Source organism: Corylus avellana, chromosome 8 (assembly GCF_965113065.1).
Source record: "Corylus avellana chromosome 8, dhCorAvel1.hap1.2, whole genome shotgun sequence".
Taxonomy (NCBI): Eukaryota; Viridiplantae; Streptophyta; class Magnoliopsida; order Fagales; family Betulaceae; genus Corylus; species Corylus avellana.
The window spans coordinates 21,209,001-21,232,780 of NC_142497.1; the positions used below are offsets into that span (position 1 = coordinate 21,209,001).

At 36.7% G+C, this 23,780-nt stretch overlaps 3 protein-coding genes across 3 annotated transcripts; 2 read left to right on the top strand and 1 right to left on the bottom strand.

Moving 5' to 3' along the window:
• The first annotated feature begins 878 nt into the window (after positions 1-878).
• On the top strand, positions 879-8,799 carry LOC132163364 (neutral ceramidase 1). The gene is made up of 10 exons (XM_059573626.2): positions 879-1,159; positions 1,656-2,050; positions 2,374-2,582; positions 3,731-4,075; positions 5,369-5,633; positions 5,757-6,027; positions 6,131-6,256; positions 7,226-7,289; positions 7,590-7,759; positions 8,029-8,799. Exons 2-10 carry the CDS (start codon positions 1,692-1,694, stop codon positions 8,575-8,577), a joined length of 2,358 nt encoding a protein of 785 aa, XP_059429609.2. The 5' UTR covers positions 879-1,159; positions 1,656-1,691; the 3' UTR covers positions 8,578-8,799.
• Positions 8,800-10,210: 1,411 nt separating this feature from the next.
• Positions 10,211-19,352, top strand: ENOC (cytosolic enolase). The gene is made up of 13 exons (XM_059574906.2): positions 10,211-10,560; positions 10,852-10,994; positions 11,516-11,690; positions 12,556-12,627; positions 12,732-12,848; positions 13,810-13,890; positions 16,549-16,625; positions 16,774-16,877; positions 17,203-17,301; positions 17,396-17,481; positions 17,832-17,918; positions 18,155-18,352; positions 19,052-19,352. Exons 1-13 carry the CDS (start codon positions 10,456-10,458, stop codon positions 19,121-19,123), a joined length of 1,416 nt encoding a protein of 471 aa, XP_059430889.1. The 5' UTR covers positions 10,211-10,455; the 3' UTR covers positions 19,124-19,352.
• Positions 19,353-20,890: 1,538 nt separating this feature from the next.
• Positions 20,891-22,969, bottom strand: PCNA2 (proliferating cell nuclear antigen 2). The gene is made up of 4 exons (XM_059574504.2): positions 22,471-22,969; positions 21,840-21,992; positions 21,642-21,739; positions 20,891-21,491 (listed from the first exon to the last, which is right to left on the bottom strand). Exons 1-4 carry the CDS (start codon positions 22,787-22,789, stop codon positions 21,261-21,263), a joined length of 801 nt encoding a protein of 266 aa, XP_059430487.1. The 5' UTR covers positions 22,790-22,969; the 3' UTR covers positions 20,891-21,260.
• Between the last annotated feature and the right edge of the window lie 811 nt (positions 22,970-23,780).

Genomic DNA, 23,780 nt, shown 5'->3' on the forward strand with positions numbered 1-23,780 from the left:
ATATAAGAATAACACTTAGCATTTTCGTTATTAATTCATGACAGAATCTTTTATTAGATTAACAAATTACTAACACATGGCTCGTATATGACATTATGTGACCCTTGAAAAAACTACTAGTTTTTTTAAAGGGTAATGTTAATTGTTTTCATGATGTTCTTTTGGTCTTTACGTGGATATTATTTTCTAAAAATGTAAAAAAGAAACTAACACTTATCTATCTTACTTGTGTTTTATAAAGTAATATCTACATAAGATCATAAAACACTATGAGAACACCTACCATTTTCTTTTTGTAAACACCTAAGCCAAATCACAAAATAATTGGTTCATTTGTTTCATTGAAAAAAAGAAAGAGAAATACTATTTTTTTTTATTTTTTTTTTTAAAAAGTTGGTTCCTAAATGATGTGTTACAATCAATAAATTGATGACACATTTCCTAAAATAATAAATCTTATGTAACGGTGACACGTCATTTGAAAATCCACTTAATTTTTTTTTTTGGGGGGAAAATGCTAGGTTTATAAACAAAGTTTATAAAAAAACATTTATAAACTAATGTAGCATAACATGATTGTGTTTTTTAACATTTGAATTTATCTCATATCTAATTATGCTATGCTACATCAGTTTGTAAAAAAATTTTTGAATAATTTGTTTATAAACCTAACATTCACTTCTTTTTCTTTTTTTTTTTTCCTCGAAAAGTGTAGCACAAGAAAATAAAAGAAAAGAAGAGAAGAGAAGAGAAGAAGTTAAAAAATAAAAAAATAAAAAAAATAAAAGCGCTTGAGTTTCGGATCGGATCCGACATCCAAGTCCATCTGAGACCGATTCGGTCGACATCCAGTATCCAATTCTTCACCAGCGATTGCTCGGAGGTCCCGTACACCCATGGGACATTGGGACCCACCTAATTCCAATATTAAATCCAACGTTATAAACCGGGGTCGCACTACCGAACCAAGCTGCCACTCTTGCATCGCTTCTCAGCTACCAGTTTGTTTTCTTAACTTTGACTCCTGTGCAAGCTTTGTGTGTGTACTCTCCAGAGGCCCGCCTCTCGCTCACTCCCTCTCTCAGAAATTTTGTCAAACACTACATAATCAAGTTAGCAGAAACTGCTTTGAAATGATCGTAGTATGCTAACTGCTAAGGTACAATCTCTACTGCAAATTCATGTTACTGATATTCTTGCTATTTCGTTTATAGGGTTTTACCTTTACTAATCGCATTTTTTTTAGCTATTTTCTAATCTAATCATTGATAGAGATTTATCTCGTGGTGCATAATTAGTTGTTCCCTCAAGAAGCTTCAAACTACGATCATGCGCGAGAGAATACCTGAAAATTTGTGTTAAATTTCGTTTGTGATAATATATGCCAAGCTATTAGAATTGATCAAGACTGGGTTAGTTATTTGTACTTGGATTAATGCTTCTTTGAGTTGAATCTGTTTGTTTTCCTGATAAGCGGTATTTGGGTTCTTTAGCTTACTACATGTTATTGTTCAGTTTTTTCTGAAATTGGTTACAATTTAATCAATCAAGGGGTTGTAATAATTAATCAAACAAGAAATGGGTTTCCTATTGTAATGGGACTTGTCTAGCTGTTGTGCACTGATTTACTGACACAGCATATGTTCTTGATGAAGGCAAATGAGAAGAACTGATTGAGCTCGCATTTATCTATGTGCTTGAGTGCCATGGAGTTTTCATCTCGTTTTAATCTTGGGGTTCGGAGGTCATGTGCAACTATTTGGTTATGGATGGCTTTGGTGCTCCTGCTGCATAATAGTAGAGGGGTAGTCTCAGATTCCAAGTATTCGATTGGGCTTGGAAGCTATGACATTACAGGACCTGCAGCTGATGTTAATATGATGGGATATGCTAATACAGAACAGATCGCATCCGGGATTCACTTCAGACTGCGAGCTCGCACTTTTATTGTTGCGGAGCCTGAAGGGAACCGGGTAGTATTTGTTAATCTTGATGCTTGCATGGGTTCACAACTTGTAACAATTAAAGTGATTGAGAGGTTGAAGGCCAGGTACTTAATATACTATGCTTCAAGCTATGACTTGTTTTTGTGATCAGTGCATATCTCTTGATAGAATAAATAATTTCTATGCCACGTAAAGTCCACCATGTGAGGTAAGAGCAACACATATTGTGATGCATAAACTCTTTTATTGTCAGAGATTTTTTTTTAAAAAAAGGCGCCATGTTGTTTACAACATGTTGTGATTGGTAGCAGGTTTTTTCAAAATGGATGAACATTAGTTACGCATTTTTAATGCCAAAATGAGTTTATTGGACGTTTCCAATTCTCTAACTATCTAACTGAAATTACTTCATCTTGTTATTTGGCAGGTATGGAGACTTATATACAGAAAAGAATGTAGCTATTAGTGGAATTCACACTCATTCTGGCCCTGGGGGCTATCTCCAATACGTTACGTATATTGTAACATCTCTTGGATTTGTACGCCAGTCATTTGATATCCTTGTTGACGGGATTGAGAAAAGCATTATACAAGCTCACGAAAATCTCCGGCCAGGATCAATTTTTGTAAACAAGGGTAAGGGAAAGAGCTCTTATACTAGCAGCATCCTTTGGGTGTTAACATGTGCTAATGGTTCTTTTTAATTTTTCTTCGTTCTTATTCTGCCTCCCTCTTTCAGCATTTGTTTACTGTGTTTGCATTCTAATTTCTTAAGATCATACAAAATGTGTATATTTATTAATGATCATATTTGTGGATCAAAATGATGAAGAAAAAGGCTTGTTGGTTTCGGTTTTGCATTTATATTTTTCTTGATGGCTGCATCAAGTAAGAAGCATTATTTAGAAATTTGGATTTTACTATTTAGATTTTTAATTATCTACATGGCTCGGACTTGCTCCTCTTCTACTATTATTGTTATTTGCTGCATTATTTGATGGTCCCTGGAATTGGAACCCATGCTACTCTTTTATCTTTGGAGCACCTCGTTTGAATGCTTGCTTGTTTATTTGGTCAGTGACCTTGTTCGTCTTCTAATGTATTTATGTAACAAAAAAAGAAAAGAAAAGAAAAGCTGGAATCCTTACAATACAACCGCAATGTGTGTACCATGTGCTCTACATTTCAATTGTAAGTTGGTTCTTGTAACTTATTTTAATGACAACAATATACTATTGGATTACTTGCGCTCTCAAGATCTCTTTCAAGCTTCTATTCAGTGTTAACTCTTTAGTAATGTTTGTCTGATTTGATACCATTTAACTATATGTTCCCTGCTTTAAGAGTTACCCACATGTATTAGGAGAACCCAGTGGCTCAATTTATGTGCTTGCTTTTCGTAAGTATTAACTTTCGCCCGTCTAGATCTGGTTCTATGCATAGATAATGCTAGCTCTTCAGACATGCATTGTAAAATTTAGCATTTTTAATAAAAATCAAGGGCCATGTCCTCTTTCCTAGATGCCTTTAGCAATCTGTTACTGTGCTGGACTTATAAGTTGCCCAAAAAGAAAAATACAGGATAAATAAATATTAACCTCAAGTGGAGAAATGGGGCTTCTATTTTGAACTTAGAATCCAACAGTAAGAGAACTTTATATATAGTACTGGTTTGTTGCACCAATTATTATATGCTGTTTTGGAAAATTTGACTAGATCTTTTTTTTTTTTTTTTTTTTTCAATTACAGTACATTCTGATGTAGGTTTTGGTTTCAACTTACAGGACAGCTCTTAGATGCTGGTGTCAACCGCAGTCCTAGTGCTTATCTTTATAATCCTGCAGCAGAGCGTAGTAAATATAAGTATGATGTTGACAAGGAAATGACCCTTTTGAAGTTTGAAGATGATGAGTGGGGTCCTGTTGGTAGCTTTAATTGGTTTGCAACTCATGGAACTTCTATGAGTCGTACAAATTCATTGATAAGTGGGGATAACAAAGGCGCTGCTGCAAGATTTATGGAAGACTGGTTTGAGCAGAATGGAATTGGAGGCTCATATTCTGATAAATTTGGAGCTGATGGAATCCCATGGAGAGTCTCAAACATAAGTCCTGAGGTTCATGATAACCGTAAGTTACTACCTCTTGCTTTTGATTCTAATACATTTATTTCAAGGATGGTTAGGTTATCAACACTTCATAGTATTCAAATCAGGTCCTAAAAGGAATTATACAATTAATATGTTACTTCTGTATGGCTACAGTTTCTGGTCTCTCAATCAAGAAGTCTCTAATCTCTACCATGTTGATCAAACTATTTATTTGATAAATCAGTAACCTGCCCGTGCTGACGGGGCAAGACTCTTTTCAGGGTATGGAGTCTGTGTTGCAGATGAACTAGATTTTCCTGGATATATTGTGTAATAGTATATAGAAGTTCTATTAGTTTAAGAATTGAAACAAATATGATAAAAAATACAAGGCCACAAACTTACATTACTATTTAGTTACTTATCAAAAAAACTTACACTACTATATAGTTAATCATTTGGTTGATTTTTTATTTGTTGTGCTTAATTGTCAACTTAACTGGCAACCTATGGTTTGGAAAAAGGCACTGGCTTGATTCCTGAATCTATGCCTGTAGTTGATATCACTTGCTCGTGGTGGTAAGAGATGTTACTCAATTTGACATGTGCTTCTCTTGGTTTAGATTGTCCCTTATGCAATGAAGGGCATCTTTGTTTATTAGAAAAGAGGACTCATCCAAAAAAACAAAAAGAAAAAAAGAAAGAAAGAAATAAAGAAAAAAACTGTGATGGGCATGATTTATAAGATTATCCTGTTACCTTTCACAGAATTGCTTGTAAATCTTTCTACCAACTCTAGATCATGCTTTCTAGGTTGAGTAGTAGGTGCTCTACAGCAATATTTAATAGGTTTGAAGACTATTTGGTGCATGTACATGTTAAAAGTTGGGTCTCATTGCATCTTAGCTTTTGTGGGTTTGGCCAGGATTGTCTGCTTACAAGGTATTGGTACTTCGTTAAATGTGATTTATGCTAGGAATTAAGCTATATCAGTATCTATGTTAACATAATATATGGAGATCAAACAAAGATTATTTTTCACTATGATAAATTTGTTAGTAATTATAATACTGAAGAATGCTTACTTATCAAAAAAAAAAAAATACTGAAGAATGCCAACTTGGATATGATATAGATATTTTACTGACAAAACTTATGTCAAGTCGGCACATGTATGGCTGGGATTTTGAAGGGTCCAAGTACTGCCATCTAAGCACAACTATGTTCCAAGTGTTGCAATCTAGGGCACAACTACGTTTTTATTAGGGAAAGTGAAGGGGAAATTCAATTCCATCATTTAAAAAAAAAAAAAAAAAAAACATTTCTGATGCAGACCATGAGTTACTGGAGCTCGCTGCATTCTTCCAGTCTCCTCCTGGCAGACCAGCAGCCAGCATTCCGAGTGTTGCTAGACGTGTCAGGAGTGCTCTCAGGCAAGATAACAAGCCTGCATTTGTATCTGCTTTTTGTCAATCGAACTGTGGTGATGTTAGCCCAAATGTTCTTGGCGCATTCTGCACAGACACTGGGCTACCTTGTGACTTCAATCACAGTACATGTGGTGGGAAGAATGAGTTGTGCTATGGCCGAGGACCGGGGTACTTATCCCTCTTACCACTAAGATATTTCCTTTTTATTTTTTGTTTTCTTTTTGTATCATAACATATGTGTACAGAATGATTGTGTGGATACTAAATTGCATTCCATACTTGACATGGCAGTTACCCTGATGAATTTGAAAGTACACGTATTATTGGAGAGAGGCAATTCAGAAAGGCTGTAGAGCTTTTTAACAAAGCATCTGAACAGTTAGAGGGGAAGGTTGACTATCGTCACGCATACATAGACTTCTCACAACTTGAGGTGACACTTCCGAACAAGGGAGGAGGTTCTAAGGTGGTAAAAACATGCCCTGCTGCAATGGGATTTGGATTTGCTGCTGGAACGACCGATGGACCTGGAGCTTTTGATTTTAAGCAAGGAGATGACAAGGTATTGGCAATAGCAATTCTTTACAGGCTAGGCATTGTAAAAATACTCTTCTACCGTTCAGATATTGTTTCCATGGTCACTGTTTACTCTAATGTTTTGTCAGGGAAATCCTTTCTGGAGGTTGGTGCGCGACGTACTAAAAACACCAGACAAGGAACAAGTTGATTGTCAAAAACCAAAGCCCATCTTGCTTGATACTGGTGAAATGAAGCAACCATATGATTGGGCTGTAAGTTGCTGACTTATTTTGCACATAATTCTATGAGTGTGCATAGTTTATGTGAGTAGATTGTAATGATTTAATGCCTAAAAAATGTTGACTTATTTTGTTTTGGAAATCAAATTTTCTTGATCAGCACGAGACAGTGTAGTGCTGCATTAGTTCTTGTAGTCATGTTGGTAGGCAGTACCTGGATGCATTTGTGAAATTTAGGTCTGAAAACCTTAATCGTATGTGCTTATTGGTCTGTTCCTAGAAGTGACAATTATATTTATTTCCTTCTATACGGATTATACTCCTCTGTATAAGATATAAAAATTACAGGTGAAGGGTCCAGACTGAGTATTGAACCAGAGTCTTTCTGATGTCAAACTATGGAAACTTGGTATAGCAAACTGTGAAGTCTCATACATTGCATTCTATAATAATTGGTAATGAGTTTTTAATAAATTCCATCCGACTGTCTCTAGCTTTTTTTATTCACATAGTCCGTGCCTATAATTGACTGATTGGAGAATTCATTGGAGTTCAGAGATGGGCAATAGTGATTTCTTTTTGAGCTATGTGAGATTGTTGAGGTTGGGAACATAGTTTTAAGAAATCCTAATGCCCTGAATGGGTGGCCATAAGGTTTACTAAAGGCATTTTCCTAAACAGCGGTAGTCCTGCCTGAAAAACAAAGCAATGGCATCACATTGGAGTTCATTAAGAAATACGTGATTGGAAGATTGCAAACATTTGATATATGAAATTGTCTTCAGGACATTTACTGTCTTATCTCTGTCAAAAAGTGATTAATGTTGACCTAATTTTTTTTTTTTTTTTTTTTTGAGATTCCTCCTTGATTTATATCTACTAGTAACCAGAATATTTTCTTATCGATGTCTTCTGAGCCCACTACTCGGCCTTTAATTTTTTTCCTCTAAAAAATTTCTAGTTTTGCTTACTAAAATTTTTGTTTGTCCATGGTATTTGCAGCCTTCAATACTTCCAATTCAGATCCTCAGAATAGGACAGTTGGTCATTCTCAGTGCTCCTGGAGGTAATAGGTTACCTTGTTTATCTTTCCATTCTTTTCTTGCAAGGTATTAATTATACCACCAGTAAGAGATTCGTTTCATTTTCTTAACCAATTCTTAAACTTGATTAGAATGAGAGAAACTGATAATTATGCATTCACTTCCTGTAAAGAAAATTATGAAGCACCAGATTTATGTTTTCCTTGGCAATCAATTCTTACGGTTGCTTCTAGACACTTAAACTACATATTCTTTCTCCTTTATGTTAGCCAACATGGTTCTTTCTTCGCTCATGATTTTTCTGATTGTTTTGGTTCTTATAGAATTTACAACAATGGCTGGAAGGCGTCTCCGCGATGCTGTGAAGATGGTGCTCACTAGTGGAGGTCATGGAGACTTCAATAACAATGTTCATGTTGTTATAGCAGGGTTGACTAATACCTATTCACAGTATGTGACTACCGTTGAAGAGTACGAGGCCCAGAGATATGAGGTCAGTTCTTGGTTGCATGGAACCAATGCATTCGGTTTTTATATTTAAAAATAAAGTAATATTAGCTATATATATAACACAGCTTACATTACATATTCGAGAAATTGTTTTGTTGTTCATGAACCATGATGGATTACATGCTGTTTACAAATAATTAAATTGCAGTCAAAACAGTGATCATACCCTTCCATTTTTTACTCTTTTAATGTGGCTATTGTTGCCTTTAATTATTTTTTCTATTTTCTTGTCATTGATGTTTTGGTGCTCAGGGAGCCTCCACCCTATACGGTCCACATACACTGAGTGCCTACATTCAGGAGTTCAAGAAGCTTGCGAGTGCTATCATCACTGGCCAACCTGTTGAACCAGGGCCACAACCCCCAGATCTCTTGGAGAAGCAAATAGGCTTACTCACCCCAGTCGTGGTGGATGCAACCCCTCGTGGCGTAAATTTCGGGGATGTCAGCTCCGATGTTCCCAAAAATTCAACCTTTAAGAGAGGAGACTTGGTGACGATCACCTTCTGGACAGCTTGCCCCCGAAATGACCTCAAGACTGAAGGTACATTTGCCCTTGTGGAGATCCTCCGTGGGAAGGATTCGTGGGTTCCGGCTTATGATGATGATGATTTCTGCCTGCGTTTTAAGTGGTCAAGACCATCCAAACTCAGTGCTCGGAGTCAGGCAACAATAGAATGGAGAATCCCGGAATCCGCACTTGCCGGTGTGTACAGGATAAGCCATTTTGGTGCTTCAAAGAGTATTATAGGATCAGTTCGCCATTTCACAGGTTCATCTAGTGCGTTTGTGGTTGCTTGAGAGTCTCTTTTCTATTTACATTATATGTAAGGGAGTGTGTAAAAGCTATTTAGCATGAGAACGTCTATATATATGGTTTGTATATATATGTACGCCAATGGCTAGAGCTAAAGCTATTTGGCCTGGAAATCTTGAACGTGTTCACCAGATGTAAACGGAAAACCAGCGGAGTCCAATAAAAGGCAATATCGGGATCCTATGATAGGCGGTTCCGGCGAATCAGCCTCTGTTTTAGGAATTGTAACATGTGAACTTCACCTGTGTCTAGACCATATGGGTGGATTGACATCCCAACAATTCTAAAGATCTCGGCAATTTTAAACTTAAAACAAAAAACAAAAAACAAAACAAAAGTAATTAAAGAGATGGCCAGACAATTTTTGAGGTGGTTGGCAATTGTAAGGATCTTGATTAAGTGTTAATCACATATGCGTTGTTATTTTAAAATGACTAATTAATTTGGTGTCATTTATAATCTCATAATGCTCTAATACTACATAGCGTTGTTAGGTTGCTTTGATACTATTTGTAACAAGGGAAAATTTTAGTTAAATATATGCTATCACTCTAACATGACTAACTAATGTGGAGCCCATAAAATTATTTATAAAAGCTAATTCTCATACAGTAAAGAATCAAACTTAGCACTTATAAGTGTTTTTATAATCTATCAGTCTATGTGAGTTTTTCATCTTTCTAATATGGAGTTAGAGCATTATAGCAATCGCTTTGAAGAGTGGTTAACAACTGTTTTAGCCTTTAAGGAAGTGGTCAGCTATCCCAAGAGGATGGTTTGGTGATAAAAACTACCATAACTACTCTCATGTGGGTGACCAATCACCACTTGGAATAGGGTGGTGGTCAGTCACCCCTAAACCCTTAAGGGTGGTCACATCACCTTTTGGAACCACCCCTCTTAGTGCTCAACGAGATAATGCGATTACTTCCAAATTCTCAATGGTTCAATGGTGGTTTTTTTTTTTTTTTTTTTTTGATAATAATTTTTTAAAGCATATGTGGCTTAATCTAAACAATTCATCACACACATATATAAACAGCCTTTAAGAGAATAACCTAAAATTGCAACAAGAGGTAGTCTAAAATGCTGATAAATATCAATTTAGTGTATCACTATAATGCTTGCATAATATATAATATATAAGCAGAAATCAAAATGTATTAAAAGTCTAAATCAAACGTTTATCACTCATTGACATTCTGTTTCCATATATTACTATATTTAGTAATATATGAAACATTAAATTATAATATATACAAATTAAAATTAAATTATAATACAAAAAACTACGTACGAGTTATAGGCCAGTTTTAAATAAATGGCATGAATCTTTAAAATTGCAGAGCAATCTCAATTCTCAATCCCATATGACATGGGTTTAGAAGTAGATTATAAACGAGATCGATTCTGGATTTGGAGCTCTTAAAAAAAAAAAAAAAAAAATTCAGCTTGAAAAAGACGGTAGCCAAAAAGAGAGGGAAAAAGACAAAGAAAAAGAAAAAGGCAATTGAAGCAAGACCATAAAGAAAAAGAACAATTAAAAACATATTGAAATGACGTCGTTTACTTGATTGCACATTTGCGCTCCTGTCCGTTTATTGCATTGCCACAGGCTACTACAGTAATAAACCCCCGCGACCTGCAAATGCTCTGAGCTGAGCAGCGCAGAGAAGTTGAAGAAACTGTGAATATTAGGGCTCAACCTTCTTTGAACTCAGAAATCTTTGAGGCTTTGAGTATAAGAACGATTCGCTCTAAATCTCTGCAATCCTACAATTCCGAGAAGTCTAGAATTCGTTGCATTCATTGTAATTCTCAAAGAAGACAAAGTAGGGAGAGAAAAGAAGAAGAAGTAAGAAATGTCGGTGCAACAATTCCTGGAAAAGCACATGCTCTCTCGGAAAATCGAAGACGCCGTTAATGCCGCCGTTAGAGCCAAATCCCCCGATCCCGTCCTCTTCATCGTAACTCTCTCTATCTCTCTTCGCCTCCGTTTGGTTCCCGAGAAAATGAATACCAAAGTCACACTCTTATATGCTCAAATTGAACCCTAATAAGACCGCCTGGCTTAGTTTATTTGATATCTTCATTTTCATTAACAAACGCTTCAGAGAATATAGGTTTTGAAGCTCCACTTTCTTCCGTTTTCCGTTATTTCTCGGCATCCAAACGGAGGGCTTCTGATATTTATTATCGTTGATTCGGTATTTTGTTTTCTTATTGTCCGTGATTACATTCTTGTTGCGAATTCACAGTCTAATCATATGAGGAAAGCGGTTCCTTCCGTGATCACGAAGATCAAAGCGAGGCAGATCCTAGATAGCAGAGGAATTCCAACCGTTGAAGTGGACTTGTACACCAACAAAGGGATGTTCCGAGCCTCAGCCCCTAGCGGAATGTAAGGTTTATTAGTAATTTGTGTTATCTTGTTTGGTTGCAGAAAAGAAAAAATTGGAAATGAATTGAAAAGGAAAACTCTGATGAATTTAACAATTGCCTATCGTAGAATTGTTCTGGGATCATAATATATCACCTTGCATAGACTGTGTCCTTAAACCTTACATGATTTGTGACGGATGCCTTGTAATCATTTTTATGGAGTCATCACTGCACGGTGTTCCGCGTTGTTCTCCCAATCGATGGCCTATTTCCTTTGAACTTTGCTTACAAGTAGGCTCAAATCATGCCCTTACACTTACTTTGTCTCCCTTGTAAAATGTGTCTGTATGTGTCTTTTCGCGACCTTTTCAGAAATAAACTTGGCACTAGAAGAATGGCTAGTTAAGTTTCCCCTAGTATCAAATCTGAATTGTTCATCATATATGGAATTCTTACACTTCCTGAATTCAATAGCATTTTATAGCTTTAGAATCCAAGAATGTAATTTTCGTTCCATCCAATTCTGGATATGGATCCCAGGCATGAGGCTGTTGGAATACGTGATGGGGACAAGGGAACATATCTGGGATATAGTGTGACTAGAGCTGTTAAAAATGTAAATGAGAAGATATCTGAAGCGTTGATTGGTATGGATCCAACACTTCAGTCTCAGATTGATCATGCAATGATAGACCTGGATAAAACGGAAAAGAAGGTATTGTTTTTCTCTTCTCATGTGATCCAATATAATTAGTTGTTCTGCTTACCTATTTTTATATGTGAGAGTGGACAATTACTAGACTACAAGTATTTAGGGAAATGTTCAATATTTTCCGAAGATTCAATTCTAAACCAGTATAAAACTTGTTTAGCTCTGACTAGTCTAATGTTTAGAGGTATACAGAAACTCGTATTCTGTGATGTTGAAACATAATTATGATAGAAATCTGTTGTATGAGTATGTCCAAATTCTGCACAGGAGTATCAGCCGTAATGATTTTTACATCGGGAGATAACTAAATCAAGGATCAGTAATTTTTTATATGCTATTTTTCCTTGTCAAAATCTAGTTAAGTCTGGATGATACTCATTCCAGATCAAACATGTGCTTTTGTTTTGTTTTGTTTTGTTTTTTTTTTCTTTTCCTGTTTACTTGGTAAAAAAGAGACTATTTAGCTTGTCTTGAAACATAATATGGTTAAACAGGCCAGCTTGCAAGAGACTTACATACATACTAAAGAACATCAGTGAAGGAAATCTTTTAATACATAATGATTTTGGGTCAATAATTTGCAAGTATATTTAGTTTCTACTCCTAATCAAAGGGTTGGTTGTATACTTGTTCTATTTTTTTTTTCCAGCATGGTAATCAGAGTGATTTACTTGTTGAGGTTGCTTTAATAAAGATGGGTCAATGGCCTATGGCTATGGTACTGTTCATATTTTGTTATTCAACATACACTCCTTAAATTTCAATAATTTTGGTTCTGAGAAAGATTTCCTTTCCATTTAAGTGTTGAATTTTCTTTACTTTTCCATTTTATGAGGCATTATTTTTCTTATTTGGAATTATCTTGCAGGGTGAACTTGGAGCAAATGCTATATTAGCTGTGTCAATTGCTGCATGCAAAGCTGGGGCTGCTGAAAAAGAGGTTTTTTTTTTCCTAAGATTAATTTGAAATTCTTATAGTTATCACGTAATTATGCCGCAATCTCTGTACTTTCGAAAAATTCTGAGAAAAAAATTTAACATCAGGTTCCCCTTTACAAATACATTGCTGATCTTTCTGGTGAAACCAACCTGACCCTTCCTGTCCCTTCTTTCACGCTTATAAGCGGTGGAAAACATGCTGGGAACCATCTGGCCATTCAGGTATGCACTGGTGAGGTTTAATATCTAGATTTCTGCTTTTTATGCTGTTTGGGATAAGATATGAGTGGTGATGGAGGTGATCTGGGTCCACCCCACAGAATATTAAAGTGTCATATGCAAACAGAAGATAAGAGATATCAAACTCACCAACATTCCCATTCCCCATAAAGAAGCCAAACAACAAGCCTCTGCTTACTGTATCAGAAATCATCTTGCCCAAAGCCTCCATCGCAATGACAAACATTAGCCAAGACAGAGAGTCCCCTATCTCAAGCCACGGGAACTACTAAGAAAACGGGTGAAAGTACCATTCACCAAAACAAAAAAACACACCGAAGAGATACAATGAGCTATATATTATGGCATTGTCCCCTTTCTCTCTTTCAATTCATTTTTCTTACAATGTATATTATGTGCTACGGTGTGGAAGATGGTCCCTCTTTGCCTTTTGTAGTGTTTGTGGAAGGAGAGAAATGCGAGATGTTTTGAGGATCTTGAGGGGTCTTTGGAGGAGCTTAAGTCTTTTTTTTTCTTCTTCCTGTTCACTTGGACAGCTGCTTATTTAGCTCCATTAGTGATTAACTTTCCCGATTTTCTAGTTCTTTTTACGTCTTCTTCTTAGGCGTTCTCTCGAATACGTCTTGTGTACTTGGGTTGCGCCCCTTTGCGCTTTTTAGTATATACAACATTACTTATCAAAAAAAATAAACAATAAATGTTGCCTGCAATGTCTTTCTTTTGATGTTGAGTAGATTTGGGTGACTCTTTTCTTTGGAGCTGCTTCTATGCCATTCAATCTATGGTGGTGAAGCAATGCCCCAGTATCATTATACTTTTTTCTTCCTTTCTTTTAACACAACCTTGGGTGGTTAGACTGCAATTTCAATCATTGTGCAATAGTTACCTTAAGATTTTTGAAAGAATTGTCAATTAAAATAATTTATACTTGAAATATCTTCAGGATATCATGATTCTCCCAATCGGAGCAAGCAGATTTGAGGAGGCAGTGCAAATGGGCTCTGAGACCTATCATCACTTAAAGGTGTTTGTCTTCAACTCAATTTTCTAAGCTTGGGGGTTTAACCTTTAACGTATATGCTCCTTGTGATACTGCCTTGTGAGGATCATATTAGATGTATATACTCTTTTATGCAAAGATTAACCAGAAAAATTGTGGATGAAATATGATATGAAGCTTAGAAATGGTTTCTTTCTTGGTGATTTTCATTCTTTGTTGGCACTACAAAGCATTATTACAAGTTGACACTCGTTGTGGTTAAAATTCCAGAAACACTGTGTGCCTGTGCTCTCTATTAATTTCCATACGTTCCAATAAATCATTGGGAAAAACATGTATTTTCTTTGTTATGTCGACTCTAGTTTCCGTTTCACTCCCCTTGGTTCTTTTCTTTTTAATATATTCGGTAAGTAACTCCCCATTGGTTGCAATCATAGGTTTTTGTTACACATTAGTGGATCAGCCAAAGTCACTCTCCTATGACCCTATGTTGTTAGTTGCCACTACTTTAACTTTGCACGAATATATTCATTCAAAATTTATTTCCCTCTCATCCAGCCAGTCTTTGATATTCAAATGACAATCATCTAACACCTTGATTTTTTGTGGGGCACACCCAAACCACCTCCACTATCTACATGCTTTGAAGCTGTATCCAGTTTGGAAATTAATATGGCTAAGTCAAAGTTGGTTCTTGGGGAATGCCACTGATGTAGATGGTCTGGCATGTATTGTTGGATGTGGGGGTTTCTTCTTTGCCTTTGAATTACATTGGTCTTCCTTTAAGAGCCTCTTTTAAGGCTAAATCCATTTGGGCTGGTGTTATTGAGAAGATTGAGCATTGTTTGGCGGGTTGGAAGAGGATTTTTTTTTTTTCCAAGGGTGGTAAGATTACCCTGATCAAGAGCATGCTTTCCAATTTGCCCACGTGTTTCTTGTCTATTTTCCCACTCTCGGCTGGTGTTGCCATCACATAGAGAAATTTTTTTTTTTTTTGATAAGTAAAATGTAGGCAAATCACATAGAGAAATTACATCAGGATTTCTTGTAGGGTGGGTTAGGTGTCAAATATCACCTAGTAAGTTGGTCCAAAGTTTGTTCTCCAATTTCTGAAGGAGGGTTGGGGGTTCAAAATTTGCTCCTTAATTGTGCTCTCTTAGAGAAGTGGTTGTGGCGCTATATGCATGAGATAGAGGCCCTGTGGAGAGTTGTAGTGAATTCTAAATATCGTTGCTCATGGGTGGGTGGTGTTCTAATGAGGTTCATGGGTCATTTGGGGTGGGGTTATGAAAAAAATATCTGAAGTGGTTGGGGAGAGTTTGCTAGTCATACCAGATTTAAGGTGAAAGATGGTTCAAAAATTAGATTTTGGATTGACACATGGTGTAGAGCTTAGGCCCTCAAGGAAGCTTTTCTAGTTTTGTATAGTATAGCTTGCATCAAGGATGCCCTTGTGGCAGATCATTTGAAGGTTTCTAGTGGCTCTCATTAGTAAAACGTAAGCTTTATCAAAGTGGCTCATGACCGGGAGGTTGAAGTCTTTGCTTTGTTTTTTAATTTGTTGTATTCCTCTAGAATAGGCTGGAGAGGTGAAGATAATCTTTGTTCAGTCCCTTCCAAGAGAGGGTTTTTCGACTTTAGATCGCTCTATAACGTCCTTGCCCTCCCATGATGGTACTCCTCTCCTTTGGAAGTGTATCTGGAGGAATAAGGTCCCCTTGAGAGAGCGTTCTTTGCTTGGTCGGCTTCCCTAGGGAAAATCCTCACCATGGTCAACCTTAAGAAGCGGCTTGTTATTGTGGTGGACCAATGTTGTATGTGTAGAAGATGTGAGGAGTTTGTGGAACATCTTTTTCTACACTGAGATTGCTAGTGCCTTATGGAGTGCTATCTTTAGTTGTGTTGGTCTTAATTGTGTAATGCCTAGGAGAGTGGTTGACCTGTTCGCTTGTTGGAGAGGGCTGAGTGGCAATCGCCAGAGCAGTAGTGTGGAAGAGGACCGCGAGAGGACGGTGGTGGATTTAAAGTCCTTTTTCAGTACTCTTTTCCACAGGGTAGTTGCTTTAGACTTTCGTTATGTGCTTTATTTTCATGGTTTTTTAACCATCTTTTTCTTTCTAGTTAGGTGTTCCTCTTGAATGCTTCATGTGTACTTGAGTGTGCCTTTTGCGTTTTTTAATGATATCTTGATTGCTTATTAAAAAAATGATAATCCATCCACATGAGGATTTTGCATACAAATTACTTTAGGCCTTTATTTGGCCAAAATGTATTTGGACTTGACTCGGGTCTTGTTTTCTCCAGCAATTAGTACATGCATGGTTGGGTGTCTGGTATTTACAATGTCTATGATGCCCAAGTTTTCTTGGTTTTCTACATTTTTATTGGTACAAACATAATATGCACCCATTGTGATCTCAGTAATGAATGTGAAGCTTTCCTTCTTTCATGGCACTTGCTAGTTGACTATGAAGTGTGAACCAATTTATGGGTATGCATCAAAATATCATTTGTATATACTTAAGTCAATAGTCAGCTTTGAATAATCCAGTCATTCTATTCCTGATCAGATATGCATGTATATGATATTTTTGCAAAAGATGTTATGGGTTGTTTAATTCTGTTAGTAAGGAGATTTCACGTATCCACTCATTCATTGTGATGTCTATAATAAAAAGGCAGGCTGTTATTACAGAAAAATATGGTGCACATGGATGTAATGTTGGTGAAGATGGTGGTTTTGCTCCAAACATCTCGAGGCAAGTTTACTAGCCTGTATTATTCATAAAACCATGCTTTAATTTTATTTTTTTTAAGAAGTAGCTACCTGCTCTTTTCCAAGCTTATGTAAATCATTTTTAAAGGATCATGGGGTGTCCATAATGATATATTCTTATGTCTTAGCAGCTTTAGAGAAGGCCTGGACCTTGTAAAAGAGGCCATCAGCAGAACAGGATATGATGAGAAAATTAAAATCGCAATTGATGTTGCTGCTACTGACTTTTGCATAGGTAACATATTCTTCCAGGATAAATAGCCCTGTAACGTTAGCATGTGAAAGAAATGAAAATTGATTAGTTGTTGGTAGTTGACTAGCATGTTTGATCCATAGTGCAGTAACAATTAGAGGATGTATTGTTGTAGGTACATTGAAGAGAGACTTTTTCCTTGACAAACCTCTATGCAGAATAAAAACCTGCTTTCACCCTTCTGACAATGCACCTATCTATTACTCCTGCATTCATCCATTGGGTCCATTGACTAGGATGTGCTTTTCTGCATTAATATTGCTTGCCTAACAAGTAAAGATCTGTTTTCTCTTTTCTCCCTAATTAGGCACAAAGTATGATCTGGACATCAAAGTTCCAAATAAGTCGGGGCAAAATTTCAAGTCAGTAGAGGATATGCTTGAGATGTACAAAGAACTATGCCGTGGTATCAGCCTATTTCCTCATGCTTGTGATTGTTTTTGCTGCCTTATTTCTTCAACTATGACTTCATATTGTTTTTGTTTACTTTGGGTTCTTAGAGTACCCGATTGTATCAATTGAAGATCCATTTGACAAGGAGGACTGGGAACATGTCAAGCATTTTTCCAGTCTTGGAATTTGTCAGGTTTGTTCTGTATTTCTTTCCAGTGAGCTTTGCCTAGAATCATTTGGAATTTCTTTCCCACATTTTTTTAAGAGTGACATCATTTGCATGAAAAATAAATTTTTTTATAAGTAAATGGAATTCATTAAAGAGCGCAAAGGTGCAACTCAAATATACAGGAAATATACAAGAGAAACACTTAATTAGAATAAGGACAAGAAAATAATTAGATTTGGATACTTGTGAATGTTTCCCTGGCTATCCTTATGAATGTTGAGATTGTAAATAAAAGGCAAATGCGATAGGATGCATTTCTATGTTTTCCCTTGATATTTTGGCCAGATCACTTTTATGAGCGGGTGGTTTTGCAGGTAGTAGGGGATGGCTTGTTAATGTCAAATCCAAAACGTATTCAAAGAGCAATACAGGAGTTGGCGTGCAATGCTCTTCTTCTCAAGGTATTTAGCCATCTTTGGATAAAAAATTGAGGATATGGTACTTTTAAGTGATTGTTCTCATATTTTATTGGTGAACCTATTGAGCCACCCTGCTTTTGAGAAATGGGGCTAGACTTTATGTGCAGCAGCCATCTTTTACTTTTGAATTTTGGTCTGCAAAGACAAGACTGCATTAGTAAATTTTCTATGGTCCACAATGTAAGCTTTCAAAGTCTGATGGTATTGTTAAAATTTAGGTAAACCAGATTGGGACCGTGACAGAGGCCATTGAAGTGGTGAAGCTGGCAAAGGACGCTAATTGGGGAGTGGTGACATCTCATAGATGTGGGGAAACTGAAGATTCTTTCATTGCTGATTTATCTGTTGGGCTTGCCACTGGTCAGATCAAAGCCGGTGCTCCTTGCAGAGGAGAGCGGCTGGCAAAATATAACCAGGTAAACTTTCTATCTCATATACGCTGACTTTATTGATTTTTATTCCATATTGTGTTTTTCAGATACCTAACGGCTGAATTTAGAAAATATAATGATGCCATAGTTTTCTTTATCAAATGTGTTAAATATGCAAAGGATATGTTCTTCTACTTTCTCATGGTCTTACCTTAGGTTTCTAATACAGCATGCCCTGATATTCAGCTCTGTTGTATTGGCTGCGAGTCAGTCTGAGAGGCAGACAAATTTGACATATGAGTAATGATATTCTAAGTTCTGTACAATTACTTAACTGGCTAATACTTTAAATGGAACTGTAAACTTTTGTAATTAGACAAATCCCCGAGTCCCATGTGGATAGGATCCTCTCCATTTCAAAGTTTAAATTAGAATTTACAGCATCTAACGGTGAATATAATGTCACATCATTTAAAAAACTTAAATGACATGGCAACATAAGAACTATGTGCACTATTAGATGCTGTGAAATCTAATCTGAACCATGAAATAGTTCTTCTCCATTCACTTTAAATGGAGAGGATCTTGTTCCATCATAGTTGACCTACGGATGGTTTAGCAGATGGAATCTTACTATCTTTGTGTCAATGATCTTCTATAGCAAAATTTAGACCATGTGGTCGGTATTCTTTGTTAAAATGAAAAGCAAATAAGACATGAAACTTAGAGCCTACTCTCTTGCAGTTGCTTCGAATTGAGGAAGAGCTTGGGGATCAAGCAGTTTATGCTGGTCAAGATTGGAGGCTATCATCCTGATCAGCGCCCTTTGGTTCTGCCCTCACATCTTTTTCTTTCTTTTTTCTTTCCCTTTATCCTTTGCCACGTTTGTGGTTAAAAGAGTTTGAATGGCTTATCAAGCTAAACAACTTGATAATCTGTCACAATGGGCGTGCCTCTTTTTTTTTGTTTTTCTAGTGATTGCTTCCTTTTTATTAGGAGACTGAAGAACATTCAAGAATGTAATCAATTTGTTTACTTTTTTGTATTTTAAATTGTTTTTTGTCTTGTATTTTTGTTTGTTTTGTTTTGTTGTTTTTTTTGTGTGGATATTAATCTCCCTGAGCTACTCTAGTTTGATCATACTGTGGAGATTGTTTCATCAACCGAAGATCGTTACCCTTCTCCAACGGATTCAAATGGGATTTTAGTGCCTCTCCTTCAATAGCCTCTTATTGGTGGGTGTTATTGTTTCAAAGCTGGTCAGCTTTAGGCTTGCTTAAACACCACTTTGTTGGTTCCATTCTTGGTATCTTGACCAAGATCTAGAGGACCGGGCCATTTTTTTGGCCCATTTCCTATTTGTTTGTATTTTCTGCATTGTATTTCTGTTTTGCGTTTGTTATTGGGAAGCCCAACCATTTTTTGGTTTTTTGATTTATTGTACCCCTTCCTTATTTGCTTGGAAAAAAAAATAATAATGTAGTTGATTTTGCATAAGAGATCGCTTGTGAAGCCTACGGAATTGTCAAACCTAACCTGATTGGTGGTGAATTGTTTTGAGTTCAATTGTTTCAATTTTCACTAAATTGAGCAAGGCTGGTAAATTAATCAATTAACATGATAGGTGGGCCAGTGGCCAATTTGAGGCTGGGATGGATATGGCTTGGTGACCTGTATCAAACATGATCAATGATACAATGAGTAATACTAGAAATACTAGAGATCAAATTATGGTTTATAACACTACTCTTCGACAATATCTTGAAATTGAGCGCTTCATAACTCACCCTCAAGTTACTAAAATTTCAAACCAACAATTCATTCTTAACATCCCAAATATTTTTTTCCCACCGATAGAAGTTAAAACACATGCCATGGATATGATTTGGGCCAAGAGAATAATGCCAAGTATGAAAGATTATTAAATGGTCTCGAGGGAATCCCCACGAGGTTGGGCATGCACTAGGGCCTGAGTTCGACTCTTGCAGTGAGAATCTCTTAGCATATTAGTGTCAGCCACCTTGGGTCTCAGTGATGCCCTGGTGGAACAAGTGTTAACCTATAACTCGGTCGGTCATAAGGAAAACCTATGGTTCTTACTGTCTAAGCCCCTTTTGAACGGCGCCCTACAAATTTGTGCTACTATAGTCATGCCTAAATAAAATAGCTATAATTATCCTCCCTCCAACCTTTTTGCTAAAATAAAAAACCTTTACCAGCCAAGTAGTTAAGAGTCCCTCCTACTCTTATCGGTTCATTTCGCAGATGGTTTCTCAAACTTTAAAATCAACTTTTATAAAGCACAAAATCGTGTGAACAAGCGATTGGAACCATTTATTGTTGAAACTCTTCAACTCTTTGAGATCTATTGCTTGTCTATTTGCAAAGTTATCATAGTGCCAATTAACCTGCACATAACTCAACCAAATGCACCATTTCGAACTAGCTTCATTCTCATTTTTTCTTTTCCCCCCGTTTGGATGTAATGCACGTTAGTGAAATTAATCCCCCTAACCTAGCTCCCCCTTTTGTTTTAGTGCATTTTTTTGTTATTTTGTTAACAATTGTGTTGTATTTGCAAAGGAAAAAAAAATTATTAAAATGAGAATTCAGACAGCCTCATACTATCATACAAAGGATGGCATAGGACCCACCTGCTGCACCCTAAACTGCCAAGGCAATTGTGTGCAATTTAACCAACCGAATTACAGGAAATCCTTGTCGGTGAAGGAGTGAACATTCATATGACAAAGTTCATCCTAATTCCGAATCAGGATACAAAAAACAAATTCATCACTTGAAAGATTTATAGAACTTTTCTAAACTACCAATCCGTTGTCCACGAAGAAGAAAAAAACTGAGAATAAGAATGCATAAGAAACATTCTCCACATGGATTTTAAAACAGAGAACAATGTGTGAACAGGAAATTGGGTTGAGAGCCAGCATAACACCTAAACTTGAGGCTTTGTCTCATCTTCATCCTCCTCTATCTTGGGAGCCAAGTAGAACCTAATATAACCCATCTCTGCAATCTTGTATTCAACCACGACAGGCAGATCTGAAGACAAGCTAAGTGTCACAATGCTCGACAATGGGGTCGCCTTCGTAAAGGAGTTCATGTACCTCAGCGCAAATGTCAATGACACTGGCTCAGTCATCTCTATGATTGTTGCTTCTTCTGGCTGCAATTTTTTTTTTTGGCACAAATAAAAAAAACCCTCAAAACTGTTAGTTTTAAATTGCATTACATCAAGCCACTTACAAAGCGCAAAAATTTTACTTTTTGTAACAATTACATGGGAGAAACTAATAACTCGACTACAAGAACATACCTTGTCTACTGTGTTATTCTGCCTGCAAACAATATTTGCGGTTCCAATATCACCCCTTGTGGAGAACTTCACTCCTTCCTTGGTCACAGAGATGACAACTGCAAGAACACATTGACCCAAAACATTTACAAAAACTCCACAAACGAGATGAACAATCAACATATGAAACCATGAATCCGACAAAGAAAACCACAGTACCAGTGTCACCAATGCTGCTGAGATCTTTGCAAATCCTAGCAAACTCAGACGAAGGCATCCTAACAATAGCATGGTACTCTGCCTCTGGAATTCCAAGGTGCTCGCTATCAATGTCCATCAGTTTCATCTCAAAATCAGATATCTTGTCTTGTGCTTTAATCCATTAGCCATTTGGAAGCACAACAATAGATCGGAACAAACACATGTCAAATAAATTTCCTCAAACTCAACAAACAGGATAAAGTAGAAAACACAATCTCACGTTAATTAACAATAAGAATTTTTTATGTAATAATTTCCATTGCAATTAACATTCATCCAAACATTTCCAAAGAACTTCAGTGATTACGAGACGGGTGCAGAAAAAAGGTCATAAGAATTCTGTAACACAAACAGAATTCCCAAATGCATTTCTCTTTCATTTTCTAACATTTCCACAGCAACCAAACACAGCAAAATTTCTTGAAGTCTCAAAACGAATCACCCATAAACCTAAATTCGCAGAATAAAAAACTCAATCCCGGCGAAAAAAAAAAAAAAAACCCTAATTTCTCTAATGAAATCCCTAATTAGCAGTAAGACCCTAACATTCAAAATCAAGAATTCAAAGAACCAAAAGCAAAATACGTACTGGGGCTCTCGAACATGAAGGTGACGGTGTCGCTGCCATCGTCGGCCTTGAGGGTGATGATGTCGTCGTTGCCGGCGCACTTGAGCATCTTCGACATGTTGCCGAGATTCATGCCCATGGAAAGGTTGCGGTCGCAGCGGTAGTGCTCGAAGCCCTCGGATCTGAGGAGCAGAGCCACCAACGCCACGTGGCTGGAGTCCATGGCCTGGAGCGAGAACCCCGTAGCCGAGCAGTCGAAGTTCGCATCGTTCACCAGGTCCTTGATCGCCTCCAGAACCTTCTTCAGCAGCGACCCTTGGACCAGCCGGAGTTCAAGCATTTTCTCTTTTCGGATTTTTTTCTTTTTTTTTTTTTTTTTTTAGGGTTAGGGTTTTTGAGAGGGAAAAATAGGTGGGAAAGTGAGAGTTAAAGTGCGGTGGCGGATGGGCGGGGCAGTTTTTTTATAGCGGAGGGTTGTATTGGAAAAGTCTTTGAATTAGTGGGGTTGTATTGGCGGGATTTGGGTGGAATTTCGTTCCCGCCAATATAATTTCGGGAAGTGGAGGATGCTCTGCCTGCTTGTCCAGGTTTTAATCGTGAACCGTTGCTTTGGATGTGGGAGTTTCATCAATTTCTCTAGAAACGGCTTCGGAATTGGAGGCATTAGACGGTTGGGATTGGGACACGTACCCCACACATTTTTTCTTTATATTATTGAACTTTTGCAACAATTTAAGGACACTCGAGTTATTAAGTTAAAAATTGATTATATGTATTTTTATTATAAAAAATATGCTTCATTTTGTGCGCACTACTTTCATCATTCAAATTTAAATAAATAAATCGTTTGGTTGCAGTAATCAGAAGAAAATTTGTCTTCAAGGAATAGCTCAACTGACTGAGAATCACACCTCATAAAATGGAAGTTAATAATTCGAATTCTTCTTCCCCTCTTGTGCGGACATCTCAACAAAAAAAAATAAAAAAAATTGGAGTAAAATTTAAAAATATGTCAATATTTATTGTTTATAAATCTATTTGAACAAATTTGATTCATAAGTGATTTTTACTATGTATAAGGGTGAGCATCAACCCTCTAGGTCATGTTGTCGATGATTTTTGATGGTTAAGCCAATTTCAAGGGTATATGATCCTTCCTTAAAAATGTTATATAAACATTTTTGTTATTAGTTCACTAGTGCTGCAATGAAATTTCTTTTAAAGATTAATGCAAAGAAGAGGAAGAAAAAAAAAGGGAGATAATTTTTTTTGAATGGGATTCCAGGCTTATATTAATCAAACCGACAAAAAGATATAGTTTTCGTTGTGCT

Excerpts from the sequence above, each read along its gene's own strand:
- LOC132163364 (XM_059573626.2), top strand. The coding sequence starts at position 1,692 with ATGTGCTTGAGTGCCATGGAGTTTTCATCTCGTTTTAATCTTGGGGTT. Across the intron at positions 6,028-6,130 it reads TTAAGCAAGGAGATGACAAG|GGAAATCCTTTCTGGAGGTT; the intron begins GTATTGGCAATA and ends ATGTTTTGTCAG. Across the intron at positions 6,257-7,225 it reads AGCAACCATATGATTGGGCT|CCTTCAATACTTCCAATTCA; the intron begins GTAAGTTGCTGA and ends TGGTATTTGCAG.
- ENOC (XM_059574906.2), top strand. The coding sequence starts at position 10,456 with ATGTCGGTGCAACAATTCCTGGAAAAGCACATGCTCTCTCGGAAAATC. Across the intron at positions 16,626-16,773 it reads TTTGCTCCAAACATCTCGAG|CTTTAGAGAAGGCCTGGACC; the intron begins GCAAGTTTACTA and ends ATGTCTTAGCAG. Across the intron at positions 16,878-17,202 it reads TGCTACTGACTTTTGCATAG|GCACAAAGTATGATCTGGAC; the intron begins GTAACATATTCT and ends CTCCCTAATTAG.
- PCNA2 (XM_059574504.2), bottom strand. The coding sequence starts at position 22,789 with ATGCTTGAACTCCGGCTGGTCCAAGGGTCGCTGCTGAAGAAGGTTCTG. Across the intron at positions 21,993-22,470 it reads CTTCATGTTCGAGAGCCCCA|CACAAGACAAGATATCTGAT; the intron begins GTACGTATTTTG and ends AATGGATTAAAG. Across the intron at positions 21,740-21,839 it reads CAGCAGCATTGGTGACACTG|TTGTCATCTCTGTGACCAAG; the intron begins GTACTGTGGTTT and ends GTGTTCTTGCAG.